General features: G+C 41.5%; 1 protein-coding gene across 10 annotated transcripts in view; it reads right to left on the bottom strand.

Annotated features, from left to right (window-relative positions):
* The window catches only part of clcn2c (chloride channel 2c), a 360814-nt gene that overhangs the window by 120747 nt on the left and 221163 nt on the right, over window positions 1-18904 (bottom strand). For 5 of the 10 annotated variants that reach the window (XM_070543366.1, XM_070543362.1, XM_070543363.1 and 2 more), the window contains 5 exons: window positions 15094-15117; window positions 14659-14682; window positions 6311-6389; window positions 2915-3040; window positions 615-699 (listed from right to left, as the gene is read on the bottom strand). In XM_070543366.1, the coding sequence (XP_070399467.1) occupies window positions 615-699; window positions 2915-3040; window positions 6311-6389; window positions 14659-14682; window positions 15094-15117 (338 nt within the window). The remainder of the gene's footprint in view (window positions 1-614; window positions 700-2914; window positions 3041-6310; window positions 6390-14658; window positions 14683-15093; window positions 15118-18904) is intronic. The other 5 variants (XM_070543364.1, XM_070543367.1, XM_070543371.1 and 2 more) reach the window with 1 other exon arrangement.

Below are 18904 nucleotides of genomic sequence, written 5' to 3'. Positions count from 1 at the left end.
AAACGATAATTCTACCCCACTTGGCTAGCACGATTCAGCTCAGGGTCTATTGGAACAATCCCAATCAGTCAACGTGCTCCCTCTGAAAATCCCCGTTCTTACACACAGACAGACAGACAGACAGACAGACAGACAGACAGACAGAAAGACAGACAGAGAGAGAGAGAGAGACAGAGAGAGAGAGAGAGAGAGAGAGAGAGAGAGGGAGGGAGGGAGGGAGGGAGGGAGGGAGGGAGGGAGAGAGAGAGAGAGAGAGAGAGAGAGAGAGAGAGAGAGCAGATTGATGCGGGCAGCTCGGGGCCTGCTGCAGCTCTGAACAGAGTTCCAACAGGATTGACCTCGTCTAAGTCCTAAGCTGTAAATGCACATTCTAAAGTCAAATAAGAAGGCACCACTTGCCACATGCTTTCATATCAACTTGTAGTTTCATATGTAACATTTTCCCAACATATCTACAGGGTGTCCCCACTAAACCAATAACAGTAGAAATGTACATATGCAGCCATGAAAGGCATCAGGTTGTGCACGTTTTCACAGTGATTGACATCTCAAGTTTCCATGGGAAAGGTGTGTAGTCATTTTTGCACATGAATGAACGCACTCAATGAACTTACCCTATGACAGCAAAAGCAGGAAGCTCCTGAAGGTCAAAGGGAAAGTCTAATCGGAAGCGGGTTTTAAAAAGTGCTGTGATGGTCTCTGTGGAAAGGGAAAACGAGTTCAAGAGGAGTTACAAAATACAGCACAACTAGAAATTTTCATTTTCCTCAATAGAAAGAAAACATTGGATCTTGTCCTTATACAACCTGCCCCTAGTTAACAGAGGGTTAAAAAAATTATGTAAACAAGGGTAAAAGCTAGGGATGAGCGAGTACACCACTATTTGTATCTGTATCTGTACTCGGAGTGGGCGTGGTCTAACCCGGAAGTGGGTGTGGTTTAACCGGGAGTGGGTGTGGTTTACATCAATACATTTCAAGTCTGATATTGATATGGATTGATCAGAAGTTGCTATGTGTATTGTTTATTTGAAAACTATTTACAGAGCAGCCTCAGAGTTGAGATTAAATATTTTTGATAACAATAGTAAAGGAACTATTACAGAACAAGTTTTTCATTAAAATCAGAACATTATTATTCAAGTGCATGAATTAATACATCTGAATTCATGCAGTAGGATCTAGGAAATATGAAATACTAGAACCAGACACAACTTTTTATAATTTTTAAAAATTTTTAAATTTTAAATAATTTGATTCAGTCTCAGCTGAAGTACCCTCTGTATCACTCATTGTATGAGAGAGAGAGAGAGAGAGAGAGAGAGAGAGAGAGAGAGAGAGAGAGAGAGAGAGAGAGAGAGAGAGAGAGAGAGAGAGAGAGAGAGAGAGAGAGAGAGAGAGAGAGAGAGAGAGAGAGAGAGAGAGAGAGAGAGAGAGAGAGAGAGAGAGAGAGAGAGAGCATGAGCCAGTGTCGGTACAGGATCGGCTCGGGGTCCTTCGACTGCCGATGACGTCAAAGTAGTTGATTGGCTGAACATGAAGCTTACGGAAGTGACGTTACCACGTTATGATTTTGATTGGTCAGAACAAATCTCCGGTCGTAGTCTTAGCGGTTGTAGTCCTGTAGTCCAAACATCAACACGTTTTGGAGAAAATATGTTTGAATTTCAAAAGGAAATGTAAAATATAAGCAAATGATAATCGTTGACCTTCAAAAGCTCTTGATGTTGATGAAATGGGGCAAAATAAAATATAAGAACTTTATTGAAAGACACCAAGCAACATTTTGAGTCAAAGAATGTATTTAGATAACAACTAAGGAAATATACAGACGAACTCCACATTAATACAAACAGATGTGGCTTCACATATAAGAACTGTTCTACTTGTTGTCAGTCCCATGTTGGTTTTATGCAGTTTCACATTCTTTACAACACAAAGATAATACAGTGTTTTATTAACAAATTACAATTAAAAAGAAAACATTTAGGTGTTAACAAACAAGAATCTATGAACAAAACTGCTGACGTCTTTCCAAAACATATGTGTGAAAGCCGAGTAGCTTTTCAGTAATGTGACGCCATCGGCAGTCGAAGGACCCCGAGCAGATCCTGTACCGACACCGTTTTCAGCTCCGTCTTGTCAAATGCACCACGTACGTTACGAAAAAAGTAACTTTAAATATTCAACTGAAAAAGAGGCAAGCTGAAGAAAACCTAGGAGTACTGAAGAAACGTGAGCAACAGTGAAGCACAGAGAGATCCGTTACTGTGTGTGTGTGTGTGGATGGGCCGGACAGACTGAGCTCCCGGCTGCAGAGTTTTGTGTGTAGGGAGCGGCGGGCGCTCTGTGTGACTGACAAATCACAGAGCGTGAAGACAGTCAGTTACCCAGTGAGGATTTTCCTTCAGCACGATTACAGATATTTACGAGTTTTGCTCGTTTCATGCTCGTATTCATCAAAAATGCTTTATCTGTACCGGATACTCGGCTCATCCCTAGTAAAAGCTAACAAGTCACAGGAGATTCAGAGGCAGTGAGCTGAGCAAAGGCTCAGCTATAAAAACTAAATCCCAGCTACCACCATTGATCCTTTTACTCTGCCTCTTTCAGGTATATTTCTGATTTTCTCAGTTAATAAGTAGGAATTGTTACTTGTAAGGAGGCAGAATAAGTATCATAATCCAATTTGACTCATTCCATCTTCATAATATTTAAGTAAGTTAATAAAGGAATAATTGTACTACACACAAAACAGGCAAAATAAGCTCTTCATAATCATTTTAAAAATTACAATATTTGCTGACACTGGAAAATGTACATTTGGGTGTAGCTTTTGCCTCGCTACTTTACTGGGTGTGCTCCAAACATGAACATACACTCAGATGCTAGAAGGCAGAGGGAACTTGTGTTACCTTCGTCTCTGTTCCAAACAGCCAGCACTCTGAAGATGAAGGCACTGAAAGTAGCTGCGAAGAAACCTCTCCAGTAGTTCCTCACAGCGAAGAATGTGGATGTTACTTCGATGCTAAACAACACACCTGAAAACCAAACAACACAAAGGAAGAAGTGCAGTCAATGACTAACAGGAGACAGAAACAGAATCCTCATTAGCATATATTTCATTCATTTCATGGGGGTAGCTGTCAGAAACAAGCATCAGTGTGTGATGAATTAAAAATGAGGGTAAGTGTTGTAAAAGCTTCATTGGAAGCTGCATATAGAATATATAAAAATAAAATAAAAAATTACTGGAATTCTTAAAAAAAACATTTACTGTATTTTACCCTCATTATCTGATGTATGGTTGAGGTATAGGATAATACTTATAGAACAAATATTGACCCTAATGTGGAGATTCAGAAAAAAATGTAAGAGTTATAAATAAAGCTCCATATTTTGCACCAACCAACAAATTATTCATAGAGTCTCATATGTTAAAATTTGTAGATATTGTTTATATTAAAACATCCCCTCATGCATTCAGGGTGTGTTTGTGTTAAGAGAATAAAAATACAGAAACATATTTTAACAGAGGTAAAGTCAGAACCAATGTTAAATACAGATATGCATCATTTTTGAGATTCAAACTATGGAACAGTCTCTGTGATGAGCTGTAATTTTGTTGTATTTTAAAAGATACTGAAAGAGAAACTATAACTATAAAGTACCAAAATAAAAATGAACAAAATCTGTGTTATTTTGTTGTTGCTTTTGTCTTTTCTTTGATCTAGTGTCATGATGCATCTGCAAGATCAGTAGGACGGGAATAAGCCTCGACTTCAGCCTGTTCCTTTCCCTTTTCGGTAGCTGCTGTTACAGTGGCAAGTTGAATATATCTTTTTTTTCTATTTTTTTTTACATGGGACAGAAAGTAAAAACCTAAACAAAAAAAAAACACTGGATGATTTTTCACAAAACTCTCAAAAGGTCATTGTTGGATGTACTTCTACAACTGACCCCCACACAACCTTAATCAATAATCAAGCTCACTAAACTCACACAGCTATAATCTTAGAGACACTGGGCCAGAGTTAGGTGTGGTGGTAGATGAGTTGATTCTTTCACCTACTCCGAGCATCCCATGACCAGAAGACTTCCTAATCGAACCACGGCGTCATCGCCAAGCTGCATTCAATGGCCAAAATGACAGCAGTCCAACTGATTGTTACTGGGAATTCTAGTGACGTTAGAATTCAGGGACTTCTAATGTTAAATAACTTGTTGAAAACCAGCCATGCATTAATATTCTAATAGGAGGCTTGAACCTATTTGCTTAGTTAAATCAAGGTGGCGACTTTGTTTTTGGCTGGGCAGTGTATATACAAACAATTAATGAATTCTAGGCCTTAAAATTAGGGATGCACCGATCAGGTTTTTTGCTGCCGATCACCGATACCGATATCAAAGAATGCTGATCACCGATATCAATCACCGATACCGATCACCAATACCGATCACCTGGATTGGCCAGAAATTTTCTATAACATTATAATGAGTGCTACAAACTCAGCTCAGTGGCCTAGTGGTAGAGTGTCCGCCCTGAGACTGGGAGATCAGGGTTCGATTCCTGGTCGGGTCCACCAAAGACTGAAGAAAAATGGGACCCAATGCCTCCCTGCTTGACACTCAGCATTAAGGGGTTGGATTGGGGGGTTAAAATGGTCTGTATTAGGGTTGTCACGGTGTGAAAATTTAACCGCACAGTTATTGTGACCAAAATTACCACGGTTTTCGGTATTATCGCAGTATTTTTTTAAACGTGCTACATTTTCACACAATTAAATAAACCCTGTGTCAGGAAATATTGTCCTCAGTTTGTGTCTAAATTTTGCCTAAAATGTGTTATTTTGTAATTATGTTGTTTATTTGTTTACGTTTTTTCCCTTTAGTCTTTAAAATACCAATATTTGCCCATAACTTCTTATTTTATGTCTGTTTGATGTCATCATTTTAAAAATATTAGATCAGATGATACTCAGTACTCAAGTATCCTTCTAATCAAATACTGTTTTACCCTTACTTGAGTAATAAACCCTATATCAGGAAAATATTGTCCTCGGTTTGTGTCCTTCCAGTGAGCGTTGCAGATGTGGGAAAATGTCATCAGGCAGTAATAATTGTTAAATTGATAATTATTCTCGGAGAGAGACCAACTCTTATCTGCCCCTGGGAGCCCCGTAATGCATAGCGTCATTTCAACATGGCGGTGTCCGCGACACGGTCTATATGCAGGTAGCGGCGCTGCGGCTGCTTTATAAAGCGACTCGTTGCATTCTCCCTCAACCCAAATCCTCGGATCACGCATTTTAGCTAAAACGCTAACGCTAACTTGCCTTGCGTTGACTGTAGAGTTGTGGGTGATGGTCACACAGATGTGTCATGAGATCTGAAGCGTTGCTGCCTTTCACAGACACTTTTTCTGCATGTGCTGCAAACAGGATAGCCGTCTTCTATCAACTGTCCCTCGGCATTCTTCAAATATCCAAAAGATGCCCGTACTTCCCACTTTGTCTTCTTTGAGGGATAAAAAATGTCCTCCTGAGTGCTGCCGTCTCCTCCTTTGGCCATTATTTCACCTTTAGCTTCATGAAAGTTTTGGTTGTAAACAACAAAGTGCGCATGTGCCACCGGCAACTTCAACAGATGATACGGTGGCTGGTAAGGGTCACTGCACCTACACCGCAGCCACGGTAATCCCACCAAGATAATATATATATATATATATATTTTTAAAACAAGACGGTTATTATCATTGTCAACTTTTTTACCGGGGTTTACCGCTACATCGATTACCGTGACAACCCTACCTGATAGGTCTGCTTAGATCTATTTTGAAAACTCTGATCAAAACCGATAGGGGAGCTATCGGCCGATTGGGATCAAATGGCGATCCATCGGTGCATCCCTAATTAAAATGCATGATTTTATGGCTACATAGCTAAACATGTTAGCTACTAGGTGTACTCAGGCTAATCTCTGCATTTGGTCGTGAGTCAAAGCTGCAGCTTCCTTCACCAGCTACGTGTTAGATAGGAAAACTTGACAGAGCTTGACAGAATATGTGAGTCACACATGTGAGATCTGTGCTTCTGTGTACCTAAACGCTAAATTTAACATATGATGAGACTCAGTACACAAGAGCAGATAATGCCATCTGTATAAGAGCTCCTCTGATGATCAGTGGAGGAGCTCCATCAGTGTCAGTCACACCAGATCAGTGACGTAAAGCTTATTAATAGATTACTTTTCCTCGCTGAGATACTGAGCGAGACAGAACGGGTTTGACTGTATTTTCCAGGGAAACGAACCTCCAATTGGAGCAGCGAAACAGCAGCCCACTCCCACCGCACAGGCTGCTGCCAGCATCTCGATGTTTCTTGACTCATTCTGAAACACACAGAAATACACACTTTTGGATCAGCTTTTCTCTCATTTAAAATAGACAAAATAGACATTTGTACAGTGAACAATTAAAGATTTAACCAGCAATCGAGTTTGAATGCTTTGTTTTTTTTCACTTTTCTGACCTTTGGTTTTTGATATGGTGGGAAGAGGCACTATTAATAAGACAGTTCTAATTGAAAACACTAATTTATAAGTGTTTTTACAACAATATTGGTGTTCTAAACTAGGGATGCTGAATATTGGCTTTAAGAATTTTTTTTTATCAATAATTGATATTCTGATATTGTCTGACTATTAATTTGCAATACCAATGAGAACTAATAATAATAATAATAATAATGATAATAATAATAATGCATCAAACTTATATAGAGCTTTTTTAGGACACTCAGAGATGCTTTCACACACCCTCACATTCACACACTGTTAGTGATGGTAAGCTACTTTGTAGCCACAGCCGCCCTGGGGCGGTCTGACAGAGGCAAGGCTGCCATTTGGTGCCGTCGGCCCCTCTGACCACCACCAACACAGGCACGTTGGGTTAAGTATCTTGCCCAAGGACACAACAGCAGAATACCCCTGGCAGGAGCTGGAACCGAGCCCATGACCCTCCGATCATGAGGCTCTACCACCTGAGCTACTGCTGCCCTGATCTCTTATCATGTGTGCTTAAACTTTAAACATTTTCTTTACAAAAGAACAACTACTTTGATTTAGGTTAGTAAACATTTAATTTTTCTTCAATCGCAGCAGAATAGCAGCTACATGCTGTGAGGACAGCGTACGTTCACTGCACAGTACAAATCTCTACTTCACAAGTTGTGCCAAATAAACTAAAATACCTCAAAAACCTTAAGTCAGACCTGTCATATTTTGAGAGACAGAAGTAGCTGATAAGTTTGATGTATAATATGTGTACGGTAAGTAAAAGTTAAGTCATTTAGAGGCTATAAACCGATACAGATATTTTCCGATATTAAACTTTAATGCTAATGTCGGCCAGTACTAATGGCAGACCGATAAAAGCAGACATCCCTGGTAAAAATAATACATCAACTCCAAGTCAATGTGTGCCTTACATTGTCCCTTCATAATTATGGTCATTTGCACCCATCAGAGTTCTCACACTGTTGCCATAACCCAACACAAGCTCTGGTTCATCACTTTAGCTCTCAATTGTTGCCGGTTTTGTACATCTCTGACCTGTGGACGAGCTCTGTCAGTATCTCCATCCTCTCATTTAGCTAAAAAAAAAACATCATTACGTATACAGACATAAATATTTGTACATATAGTATGACATTGCATAAGAAACTGTTGAAACACTGCATCTGTTTGCATGATTGGGAAAAAATTCTGACTTTTTAGTCGTTGCTTGGGGTGCTGACATAAAAAAAAATAAAAAATCCACTTTCAGGTATGAGGTTGTTTGATCACTGTTTAAGCCGACCAGATTGAATTATGTCCAATTCTGGTCCCCAAACTATTTTCTTTATTTCAGTGCATCTCTTTGAGTTTGCCGCAGCTCTTCTTTTTAGGAATATGGCCAATTTTATTAGTTCTAATTGATTACCCAGTGTCCGGACCAAAAAGTAGAGTCATAGTTTAACCCTACCCTCTGAAGCGTCTGTACCATTACCCAACCACTACCCCGTTTAGACAGTGTCATGCCCACGGCCAAAATCTAAGGGATTAAAATAAAGCAAATCATGAAAATCTCATAAAAATAAGAACAAATTTGACTGAACAGAAAAGTAAAAAAAATAAATGTGGGTTTTTGAACATTTGGTCTATTTTTTCCTCAGACTTAGTTAATTAATGACTTGATTTGTGATAATCAGATCTCTTTAATCTCTGTCACAGAATCCTGGCTGTAGCGAGAGGACTATGTTAGTTTAAATGAGTTAACTCCCAATAATTGAACTCATCATATTGCTCGAAGAGGAGGGGGTGTAGCAACCATTTTTCATTCAGATCAATTAATCAATCTCTTACCAATTAATAGTTACAGTTTTTTTGAACATCTAATTCTCAGTTTTCCTAAACCAGACTGCAAAACTGTAAAACCACTCTTGTTTGTAGTTTTGTATCATCCACCAGGCCCTTACTCTGAGTTTTTGGATCAGATCTCAGATATTTTTTTAATCTGATTTGGTGCTAAATACTGATAAGGTCATTGTAGTGGGGGATTTTAACATTCATGATAGCAATGGATCATCCATAATAACATTGGAAGTGATAGCCTCAGTGTAGCCTTTAGTAATATCTTAGACTCAATTGATTTTACATTAAAAAATAGTCAATCTTTATCTGACAACGTTGTGGCAAATTTTAAACCAACTGTTCCATCTTTACTGTCTTCAGTACCTCAGAAGAAGGTAGCAGAGGGCAACAATTTCATTTTTAGCCCTTCACAAATTTATGTCTTGTCCATAATGTTACTTCTTATTTACATGTGGCACTAGACAATGTTGCTCCTTTAAAAAAAAGGTGATTAAGCACAGGAAGTTGGCTCAATGGTTTAATTCTGAACTGCAAAACAGAACTCTAGAACATTGGTAGAGAACATTGTGTTCTACACACCGGGAAGAGTCCTACTTACCCTGGAAAAATAGTCCTGAGCTTTATAAAAATAGGCTTTGACAAGCTAGATCTGCATAGTTTTCATCACTAATTGAGGAGAATAAGAATAATCCTGAATTCCTTTTCAGTACAGTTGTCAAACTTACACAGAATCATAGCTCTGAACCATCTATTCCTTTAGCCCTCAGCAGCAACGATTTTTTAGGATTCTTCACGAATAAAATTGATTCTATTAGAAACAAAATCATTAGCATCCTCCTGAACACAATTTTTTCTTCCTCAATAAATGAGGCAGCATCAAAGGTAACTGTAGAACCTCATCTGTGTTTGATTCAGTTGAGCTTTCAGAGTTATCAAAAATATTACCTTCATCTAAACCTCTAACTTGTAGTTTAAAAGCAATCCCAACCAAATTATTTAAAGATGCATTTCCTTTGTTTACTGCCCCAATTCTAAATATAATCAATCTATCACTAGTGACGTCATCCCATCTTCCCCTGAGCCGTTGTCCTCACTGCAGAGGATCCAGCACCAGGGACAGCGCCAGGAGCGGCCTGCTCACACCTTCCAGCGCCCTTTCAGGACCTTGGAGAGAGGCACGCCGGCAAGGACACCAGCTGATCTCCATCAGCTATCAAGCGGCCAACAGGCTTAAAAGGAGAAACGCAGCAGACGTCGAGGAGATCCTGGATTAGCCCGAGATTCTCCTTAGCTCACGGACACTATTGCTACCGTTACCAGTCGGGTTTAAGGCTGTTTACACCGTTCCTGCTGGGTTTAAGGTTGTTGATAGAGATCCAGGAGTAGCCTGAGATTCTCCCTCGCTCAATTGTGTTAGGTTTTCTACTAAGGATCCAGGATTAGCCTGGGTACCTTCTGAGCATGTTTTCACACGCCTTGTTAAGGGTAAAACCTTCGTGGTGGTTTTCTTTTTATCCCCATAGGACTTTTGAGCCGGGGATATTTTGCGTTGAAGTGGTTGTCATTTAAGTTTGGCAGAAAGCCTTTTTCATAAGCAGTGAGACTACTTATGGTTTTAGTTTCCCTAATTATTATTATTATTAGTAAGCCTTATTTATGCCGTTTACCCACGGACACTTTATGTTAATAAATCCTTTTGTTTTTACTCTAACCTCCTCGTCCTTTATCCACACACACACACCTTTACACCTATTTTCTTGTGTTAGTCCCCTCATCATCCTAGACCTGCAGAGAGGGGGTGTAACAATGGATACAAACTGCAGGATTTTAAGGTTGCTGTAATCAAACCTCTCCTTAAGAAACCTTTTCTGGTTCCAGGTGAACTAATGAATTGTAGACCAATATCTAACCTTCCATTTTTATCCAAAGTCCTTGAGAAAATAGTGGCCAATCGAGTATGTGAGCATCTAAATGGCCTGCATTTGATATAGCACCTTCTAGAGTCCTGGAAACCCCCAAGGTGCTTTACAACACAATCAGTCATTCACACATTCACACGCTGGTGGGGATGAGCTACGACATAGCCACAGCCGCCCTGGGGCGCACTGACAGAGGCGAGGCTGCCGAGCACGGGCGCCACCGGTCCCTCCCACCATCACCAACAGAAAAGGGGGGTTAAGTGTCTTGCCCAAGGACACAACGACAGCGACAGACTGAGTGGGGCTTGAACCTGCAACCGTCCGATTACAGGGCGAGCACTCAACTCTTGTGCCATCGTCGCACTAATGATCTGTTTGAGGAATTTCAGTCTGGTTTTAGACAGTATCACAGCACTGAAACTGCATTAGTGAAAGCTACAAATGATATTCTCATGGCCTCAGATAAAAATCTTGGGTCTGGTCTGATCTTGTTGGATCTGAGGGCTGCTTTTAACAAAGTCGATCAGAATATTTTCTTAGAAAGGCTTGAATATGTAAGGATCAAAGGAACAGCACTTGTTTTAAATCTCATCTGTCTGACAAATTTCAGTTTGTTCATGTCAATCTTCTTCATATTTTAGAGGAGAGGTATTCAATTATGGGCCTGGAGGGCCGGTATCCAGCATGTTTAAGTGGTTTCTCTGCTCCACCACACTTGATTCAGTGGTTGAATCATCTGTGCAGCAGCTCATCAGGCACCGCAGAAGCCTGATAATTACCTGCTGACTGAAATCAGGTGTATTGAAATGTGCTGGATACTGGCCTTTCATGCCTGAAATCGAATACCCCTGCTTTAGGGTTACTTGTGAAGTACCACAGGGTTCAGTGCTTGGACTAATTATTTTCTCTATATATGTGCTTCCAACTGTCAAAATCATTACACGACATGAAGACATAAAAATCTGGATGACTCTAAACTTTCTGCAATACTGAAGTTCTCATCTTTGGACCAAAACTTAGTCAATTACCTAATCTGAACGGCATTAAATTAGCCTTCGAGATCAAAGTAAAGAACCTCAGTGTTATATTTGACCAGGACATGTCATTCGAATCCCACGTTAAACATTCTTGTAGGATTTCATTTTTCACCTCCGGAATATTGCTAAGATTAGAAGCATCCTTTCCAGGAGTGATGCTGAAAAACTAGTTGATGCATTTTTACATCAAGACTGGATTACTGTAATTCATTACTCTCAGGAAGTCCACAGAATGTAGTTAAAAGTCTTCAGCTTGTCCAAAATGCTGCAGCTAGAGTTCTGATGAGAATTAAACTGAGAGATCATATCTCTCCTGTCTTAGCTTCCCTACATTGGCTACCTGTTAAATTCAGAATGGATTTTAAGATCCTTCTTCTCACATATAAAGCTCTTAATAATCATGCTCCATCAGTGATCTAACTATTCCATATATTCCTAACAAAGGACTTTGCTCTCAGACTGTGGGTTTACTGGTGTTTCATAGAATATCTATGCTAGTAAGCTCTTGTCCGGTCCTGAGTTAAAGTACTCTGGCTGTGGAAAAGCTTTGCTTTCCACCATGTGGGCGGTTAAACACTTTTCTAGCTACATCGGTGGACAGAAAATCATCATTGAAACTCAGCATCAGCCAGTGACCTTCCTTAACAGTCAGCACATCAGAGATGGTGTGGTGACCAACGTGCGAATCGTGTTATGGCTGCTGGCTCTTCAAAGCTGCGACATTGAAGTACAGTACGCCCAGAACTGCCGTAGCCCTCTTGGCATGGGTTTGGCTGCGTGCCAACACTGCTCGGACGCCGCCGCCACGTCAGTCCTGTCAGCTAGCCCTCCTCAGACTCTTCTAAACCCCAACCACCACTACTTAGACCAGTCTCTCTGTGTGGACTTGCCGACCGTGTACGTCAATGGCAGTTCTTTCCGACATGGTGCTGCGCCTAGGTCAGGCGTGGGTGTCGTCTGGTTGAACGCTGACCAGAAGGACTCCCGGTGTTACTGGTTGGGTCCTAAGACCTCACAGTTTGCGGAAGTGGCTGGGATCTTGATAGTACTACAACTTGCTGTGGACCATGGAGTCCGTGAGCTGGTGATCTGCACTGACTCAGACTACGCACGCCTCAGTTTCATTTGACATCTACCTTCTTGGAAGAGTAACGGGTTCCTGACCTCAAACCGGAAACCCGTTAAACATCAGGACCTCTTCATGGCTTATGACGCCCTAGCAACATCGCATGACATGCACATCTATTGGCGTAAAATTAAAGGACATTCTCGTGCACCCGGAACTGATAAGGATCTGAACGACCTTGCAGACTCTCTTGCCAAAAAAGGTGCGGCCGATGGTACCCCATGGGTTTTCAATCCCTTGTGGCTCCCTGAGGATGTGTCTTCTCGGTTTGACCCACCCCGTGTGTGTGTCGTGACTCAAGCTCAGGCTGCTAACGCGTCCAGCTCCCAACCATCTGAGGGTGTTGTGTCCGTTCAACCTGTCTTTTCTGGCAACAATCTTGTCAGTCTTCAGTCCCAGGACCCTGCTATAAGCAGGATGATCCTGTACCTTTCTGATCCTACAACTTATCTGCCTTCTTCCGTCTAGCTTGACTCCGTTCCTAAGCTCCGTGCTCTCTTTTGTGTTCGTGTCACGCTGAGAATGGTTGAAGGGTTGCTGATGCACGCCTCCAAGCCTCCTTTGCCACCCGTCCTCGTAGCGCCACAGTCACTAAGGGGGGGCATGATTGCGCAAGCTCATGACTCTCCCTCCACCGGACACAAAGGTGTCAAGGCCACGTTCGGTGCCCTGAGCCAGGTTGCTTATTGGCCGGGGATGCGTCGCAACGTCTCAGACTACGTCCAGCATTGTTTGGTTTGTTGTCAGTTTCAGCCATCCAACCCCGCACACAGAGCTCCCCTACAGAGAAAGGGACAGTCCACACAGTGGTCGGACTTGCAATTTGATTGGGTGGGGCCTCTGACCAGGTTCAGCAAGGGTAATAAATACATCTTGACCGTGACCTGTGCATTCACCAAGTGGGTTGAATGTTTACCAGCACGTAATGACATGGCACAAACAACAGCTATTCTCTTGATGAATCACATCTTCGTCCGGTTCGGTCTTCCCACTCGGGTGTACTCGGACAGGGGTACTCACTTCACCTCTGAAGTGATGAAACATCTTTGGCGACTGTTGGGTGTGAAGACCAATTTCCACATTAGCCATCGCCCCCAGTCTAATTGTAAAGCACATAGAATTGCCTCTGTGTTTGAAATGTGCTATTTAAATAAAGCTGCCTTGCCTTGTTCCCTGCTGGATGCTACACCAACAACAGCCTAGATGGGTGAGTCCATGAATGCTAACTTGACATTGTGACATACAAATGTCACTGGTTTTTCTAATCTGAGCATTTCCTCGTATATTTTCCATTGGCAGCTAATGCGGGTTATATGGGTAAAGGAATATTTTCATGAACTCAAAGTGACTGATTGTATTTTATAAATAACAAATAAAAATAAAGTTTCTCAGTGGACTTGGCCTTTGAGCCAAACTTTGGTCAAATATATTCCAAATCAGACTCCCTGGGTCTAACACATCTGATCCAGAAAGGCTTATGCCTAAAATCTGCATCAGGTGACCTACATGTTTCTTTGGGATGCTTGCATTCCTGAATAGCATTATAAAGTATAAGTTTGTGAATTTGTTCTGTTGAATTTTAATTAAAAAAGAGGTGCTGCACAAAACAAGGAAACTATGTCTAATATTGTCTAAATAAACATTTATTTGCATTAAAAAAACATTTCATGAAATTTGATAGAGTTCATTAATGTTTGCTTGAATTGATCAGACAATTTCTTATTTACACACCCCAGATTAAATAATAGTCAGACAACTACATGATCATGAAATTTAAAACTGTTTCTATCGTATTGTATTTTGTAACTTTATCAAAATGAAACAACATAAAATATAAATTAAATCTTTCGTCTTCCACTAGAAGGCAGAAGACATGCAAAGCTTAGATTTCAGCAGGTTTTTGAGGAAGGTACTAATACTGTTAAAGGGGCAGAGCTTTTACCAACTTAGGAATAGGGTGACATTTGGTAACAGTTTTGTTCTTGATTGGTCTAAAATATGTAAAAGGTGTGTACAGAATGAGAGCGAGACTTGTGATAATAAGTGTATGAACACACAAACATTATTTAAATAACCTGTAAACACACATAAGACCAGACCTGTGGTGTGGATCATGTCGAATGAAAGTTTAGTTTAAAGTGATGGAGGACATGTGTGCTACTTACTGTCATATCCAGTAGACTGATGTCCTTCAAGCAGCATCGAATTGGTAAAGAGAAGTTAGTGCATGAGTGTGTTTCTCTTTTCAGTAGCTTATCCTACTTTTGCATGCAGTGTGACTTCTGACAGACACACACACATCTCTCCTAACACCCACGGCAGGCAAATAAAGCCGTCTCTGACCCAAATATTGGGGGTTTTGAATATTTTACAAGGGCAACCACTGACCAAAGAAGCATCAGTGAGCAGCAAAAGCTAACAGAGGGGCATTATCAGTTTGTTTTCCTTTTATTTCACTAATTATTAGGATAAGAGGGCAGTTCTGAGACAAAATGGGTTATAACCACGGGATGGTGTTCATGGGAAACCGTGCAACTTCCTTGTAATCAAGTCTTCAGCAGTGAAAGGGGAGCATGCCGGGAGATGTGCAGCTGAATTACCTTAATCCCTATAAAACCAGGCTCCTTCAGGTGGCATGCGAGTGAGAAACATAGTTAAACTAGCAGAAAACAAATTATATGTGCAGATGCTTTAGCGTTCAACGTTTTACACTCAATCAACCCACGTTCACAGATCTGAATAATAGAATAAAGCAGGTTTTACAATTAGATTCAAACTAGCCCTCAAACACGAGGCCGGGTTTTAAAGTGCAGCAGTCGGGAGAGAAGAGCTGCTTATTCACAGCCCACAGGCTACATTAGCATAGGGTACTTCAAACTCAGGAGAGGGCTTGATCCTGCTGCAGTGGGACACTTCTCTCTCTCTCTCTCTCTCTCTCTCTCTCTCTCTCTCTCTCTCTCTCTCTCTCTCTCTCTCTCTCTCTCTCTCTCTCTCTCTCTCTCTCTCTCTCTCTCTCTCTCTCTCTCTCTCTCTCTCTCTCTCTCTCTCTCTCTCTCTCTCTCTCTCTCTCTCTCTCTCTCTCTCTCTCTCTCTCTCTCTCTCTCTCTCTCTCTCTCTCTCTCTCTCTCTCTCTCTCTCTCTCTCTCTCTCTCTCTCTCTCTCTCTCTCTCTCTCTCTCTCTCTCTCTCACACACACACACACACACACACACACACACACACACACACACACACACACACACACACACGTACAAACACTACATACACTAGGCAATAATATGCCATAAAACAGAGCAGCACACAAGGGGGGACTAATAAGGGGTCAGTGAGAGACAAGGGAATGAGGAAGAGGAGTGATGTAAGCAAAGGTGGGCAGAGCGACACATGAGAGGCACAGATTGTGTTTAATGAAGGTTGCTATTTAATAGGTGCTGCATTCATTTTGATTTGGAATCTTCCTGCAGAAAGGTCGCAGTAAACAAAGCAACACGCTGACAGAAAAAAGGAAATCTTTTGTCACGTTTATCAAAAGCCAGCATCTCAGTCTCTAGTCGATCAAGAATTATGTCAAAATTCTCAGTTTGTTTCCAGTTTCATTCTTATTCTTTCTGAGGGTTGTCTCATAGAACTTCTGACTCTAGAAGAGCTCCAGACGGTTTCCAGGGGACTCAGCTGTTATTATACAAAACTATGTATAAGCTAAATTATTTGAATATGTTCGTAAGTGCAACAAGGCTTCGGCAAAGCAAGTAAAGAAATGAAAACCTCCTTTAGTGTGTTTGTGAACTGTGACAGCCGTCGACACAAACACCACACCGCCACAGGATAATTCACAATTTTTTGTTGACGTTGTTAAATATTTAAAACCCATAAAGCTTTTATTTTCTCGTTTGTTTGAAATGACAGTGTGTATTGTCCATGGCGATAGGGGGAAGTGAATACCTAAATCATTGCAAGCAATCAGTTTTGTTTTTGAGTAAGACCTTACTAACGGATGGCCATTAGGGTCAAAAATCCCTGAAAGCGCAACCTCCAGCAAAACAACAACATCAGATTCCCTTTCATCACTGGCAACGAATGAAGAGGTAAATGCGTAAATAACAATATTTATGAATGATGAAAGTTTTGAAACCGTTTGTTGCAAATCAGTAATTGCATTTTGTCCTCACAGGCTCCCGTAGAAGGAAACATGGCATCTAATATAGCGCCACCCAGAGACCCACTCCCATGTGTTTCAGACCCAATTTTTATGGTTATATGTTAATAAGCCACCAATATTTTTCAACAACTGCCATCATTTAGTTCCATCCATCCATGTTCTGAACCCGCTTTGTCCACGCAGGGTCGCGGGGGGGGGGGGGGTTGCTGGTGCCTATCTCCGGCGGTCAATGGGCAATTACGTGGGGTACACCCTGGACAGAGAGCCAGTCCATCGCAGCGCAACACAGAGACACACAGGACAAACAATCATGCACACACACACACACACACACACACACACACACCTAAGGACAATTTAGACAGACCAATTAACCTAACAGTCATGTTTTTGGACTGTGGGAGGAAGCGGGAGTACCCGGAGAGAACCCACGCATGCACAGGGAGAACATGCAAACTCCATGCAGAACCCAGGACCTTCTTGCAGCAAGGCAGCAGCTCTAACCACTGCGCCACTGCGCAGCCCTATCATTTAATTCATTTTCAAAAATATTTCGATGGATACTTTCGGGGATGAATCAGATGCGCCTGTTTCAGGAAGTGCAAGTCCGCTGGAGGTGAAAGTAGATTCAGGTGGCAGGATTTGGAGTCGTATTTCCTGATATTTGGACATCTCGCCTCTGATTGGCTAACAGCAACACACCTCTACCACTGACTCTGCCCTGTAACACAAGCCTGATGGAGTTCTGGAGTGTGGTGGAGTTGCTAATGCTAACAGCTAGCTTCTTGATTGTTTATTTTGTGGACCCCTTCCTTGTCTCTTCCTTTCTCTTTCACCTCTGACTCCGTGTCTGATTGGACTTACAAAGCATTCCAAAACAATAACAATAAAGTTTTAAGTATCAGGCGTGACATTAAAAGCAGAAGCTTTGATGCTCCATCTGAGAGTAAATCTGTAAGGCTTGTCACCAGCATTCAGACATGAATTCTGTTTGCTTCACAGCCAGACAGGACACGGTAAAAAATAATAATACAATAACAGCAAGCGTGTACTAGCCAAGACATTCTCAGCTGTTTCCAGGGCTCTCATTTATCAAATTTTCAGATAAACTGTCCTACATTCCTTTCCACGAATGGAATTTAGAATGTGTGTACAGTCAAAATCCTGATCTATGAAACGTGCGGTGGCCTCTCGTACGCAGGTTCCTCCGCAATCATCTGATGATAAATCCCACCTGTGCACCCCAGGTGCCCCTCAGTCATCTACATAAAGAAATGCCCTCAATAACCCTATTTGACCATGCTACATCCTTAGCACATGAGGGAATTCCCTGGTTCCCTGGGAAAATGCATCATGGATGATCGGGGAGCAGAGGAGATGCTGGGGGTTCTCGTAGCTGTAAAATAAAATATGAACTGGAATCGGATTTGTGCGGTTTATCTGGCACTCCACAAAGGGTCCCAAATCACAGCGTAGCTCTAGAAGAATCTCCTTCAGGAAGATCAGTGCGCTCACGGTGCGCACGTGTTCCCTCCAGAGAGCACGCTCTGCCAAATCCTCCACCACAGAACAGCCATGATGTCAGATTTCCATCAGTCACGTGTGTCTTTTACTTGGCGCAATTTACGTGAAAAAGCCGTTTTTCCACTGATATTATTATTTGTGTAAAATACTTTATGGATGATGAACATGTGGACGACTGAGACCTTCAGTACTGCAGTTCCCCCGTTCTACCACTAGATGCTGTTTGTATGCGTGGTCAGAGTTGTTCCTATATGTAGGAACATTTCTACGCACAGGTACAAAATGGTGCAACATGAGGCAAGGCCATGTATTTGTCCACAGCCAGTGCATGCAGTTAACCTTTGACAAACTGATGGAGCAGGCAGTGGACAAATACATGGCCTACGTTACATCAGTAAATACCACACAATGCATTGAGTTGGTCCTATGCACAAAATACGCACAGATCTCTTCGTGAGTACGGTTGATAAACGAGGTCCCTGGACGCTAAACCCGTTATGAGTCAAGATGGGCGAGTCCATGAATGTTGGGTGAAAGTGTGACGCAGAGCTGTCAGGCTTTTCAAATCCTAGAGCTCACCATGTATTTTCTATCAGAATCTAATGCATGAGATAGGTGGAGGAGACTATTTTCATGTTCAGCCTGCATGAAAAACTGAAAAAGTCACAGATTACATTCAGATATAAACATTAAAATGTTTTTTTCAGTGATCCACACCCTTAAAGGAA

This window comes from Nothobranchius furzeri, chromosome 13, assembly GCF_043380555.1.
Source record: "Nothobranchius furzeri strain GRZ-AD chromosome 13, NfurGRZ-RIMD1, whole genome shotgun sequence".
Lineage (NCBI taxonomy): Eukaryota > Metazoa > Chordata > Actinopteri > Cyprinodontiformes > Nothobranchiidae > Nothobranchius > Nothobranchius furzeri.
The sequence above is the reverse complement of the archived record's forward strand: the minus strand, read 5'-3'. Positions and strand labels throughout refer to the sequence as shown.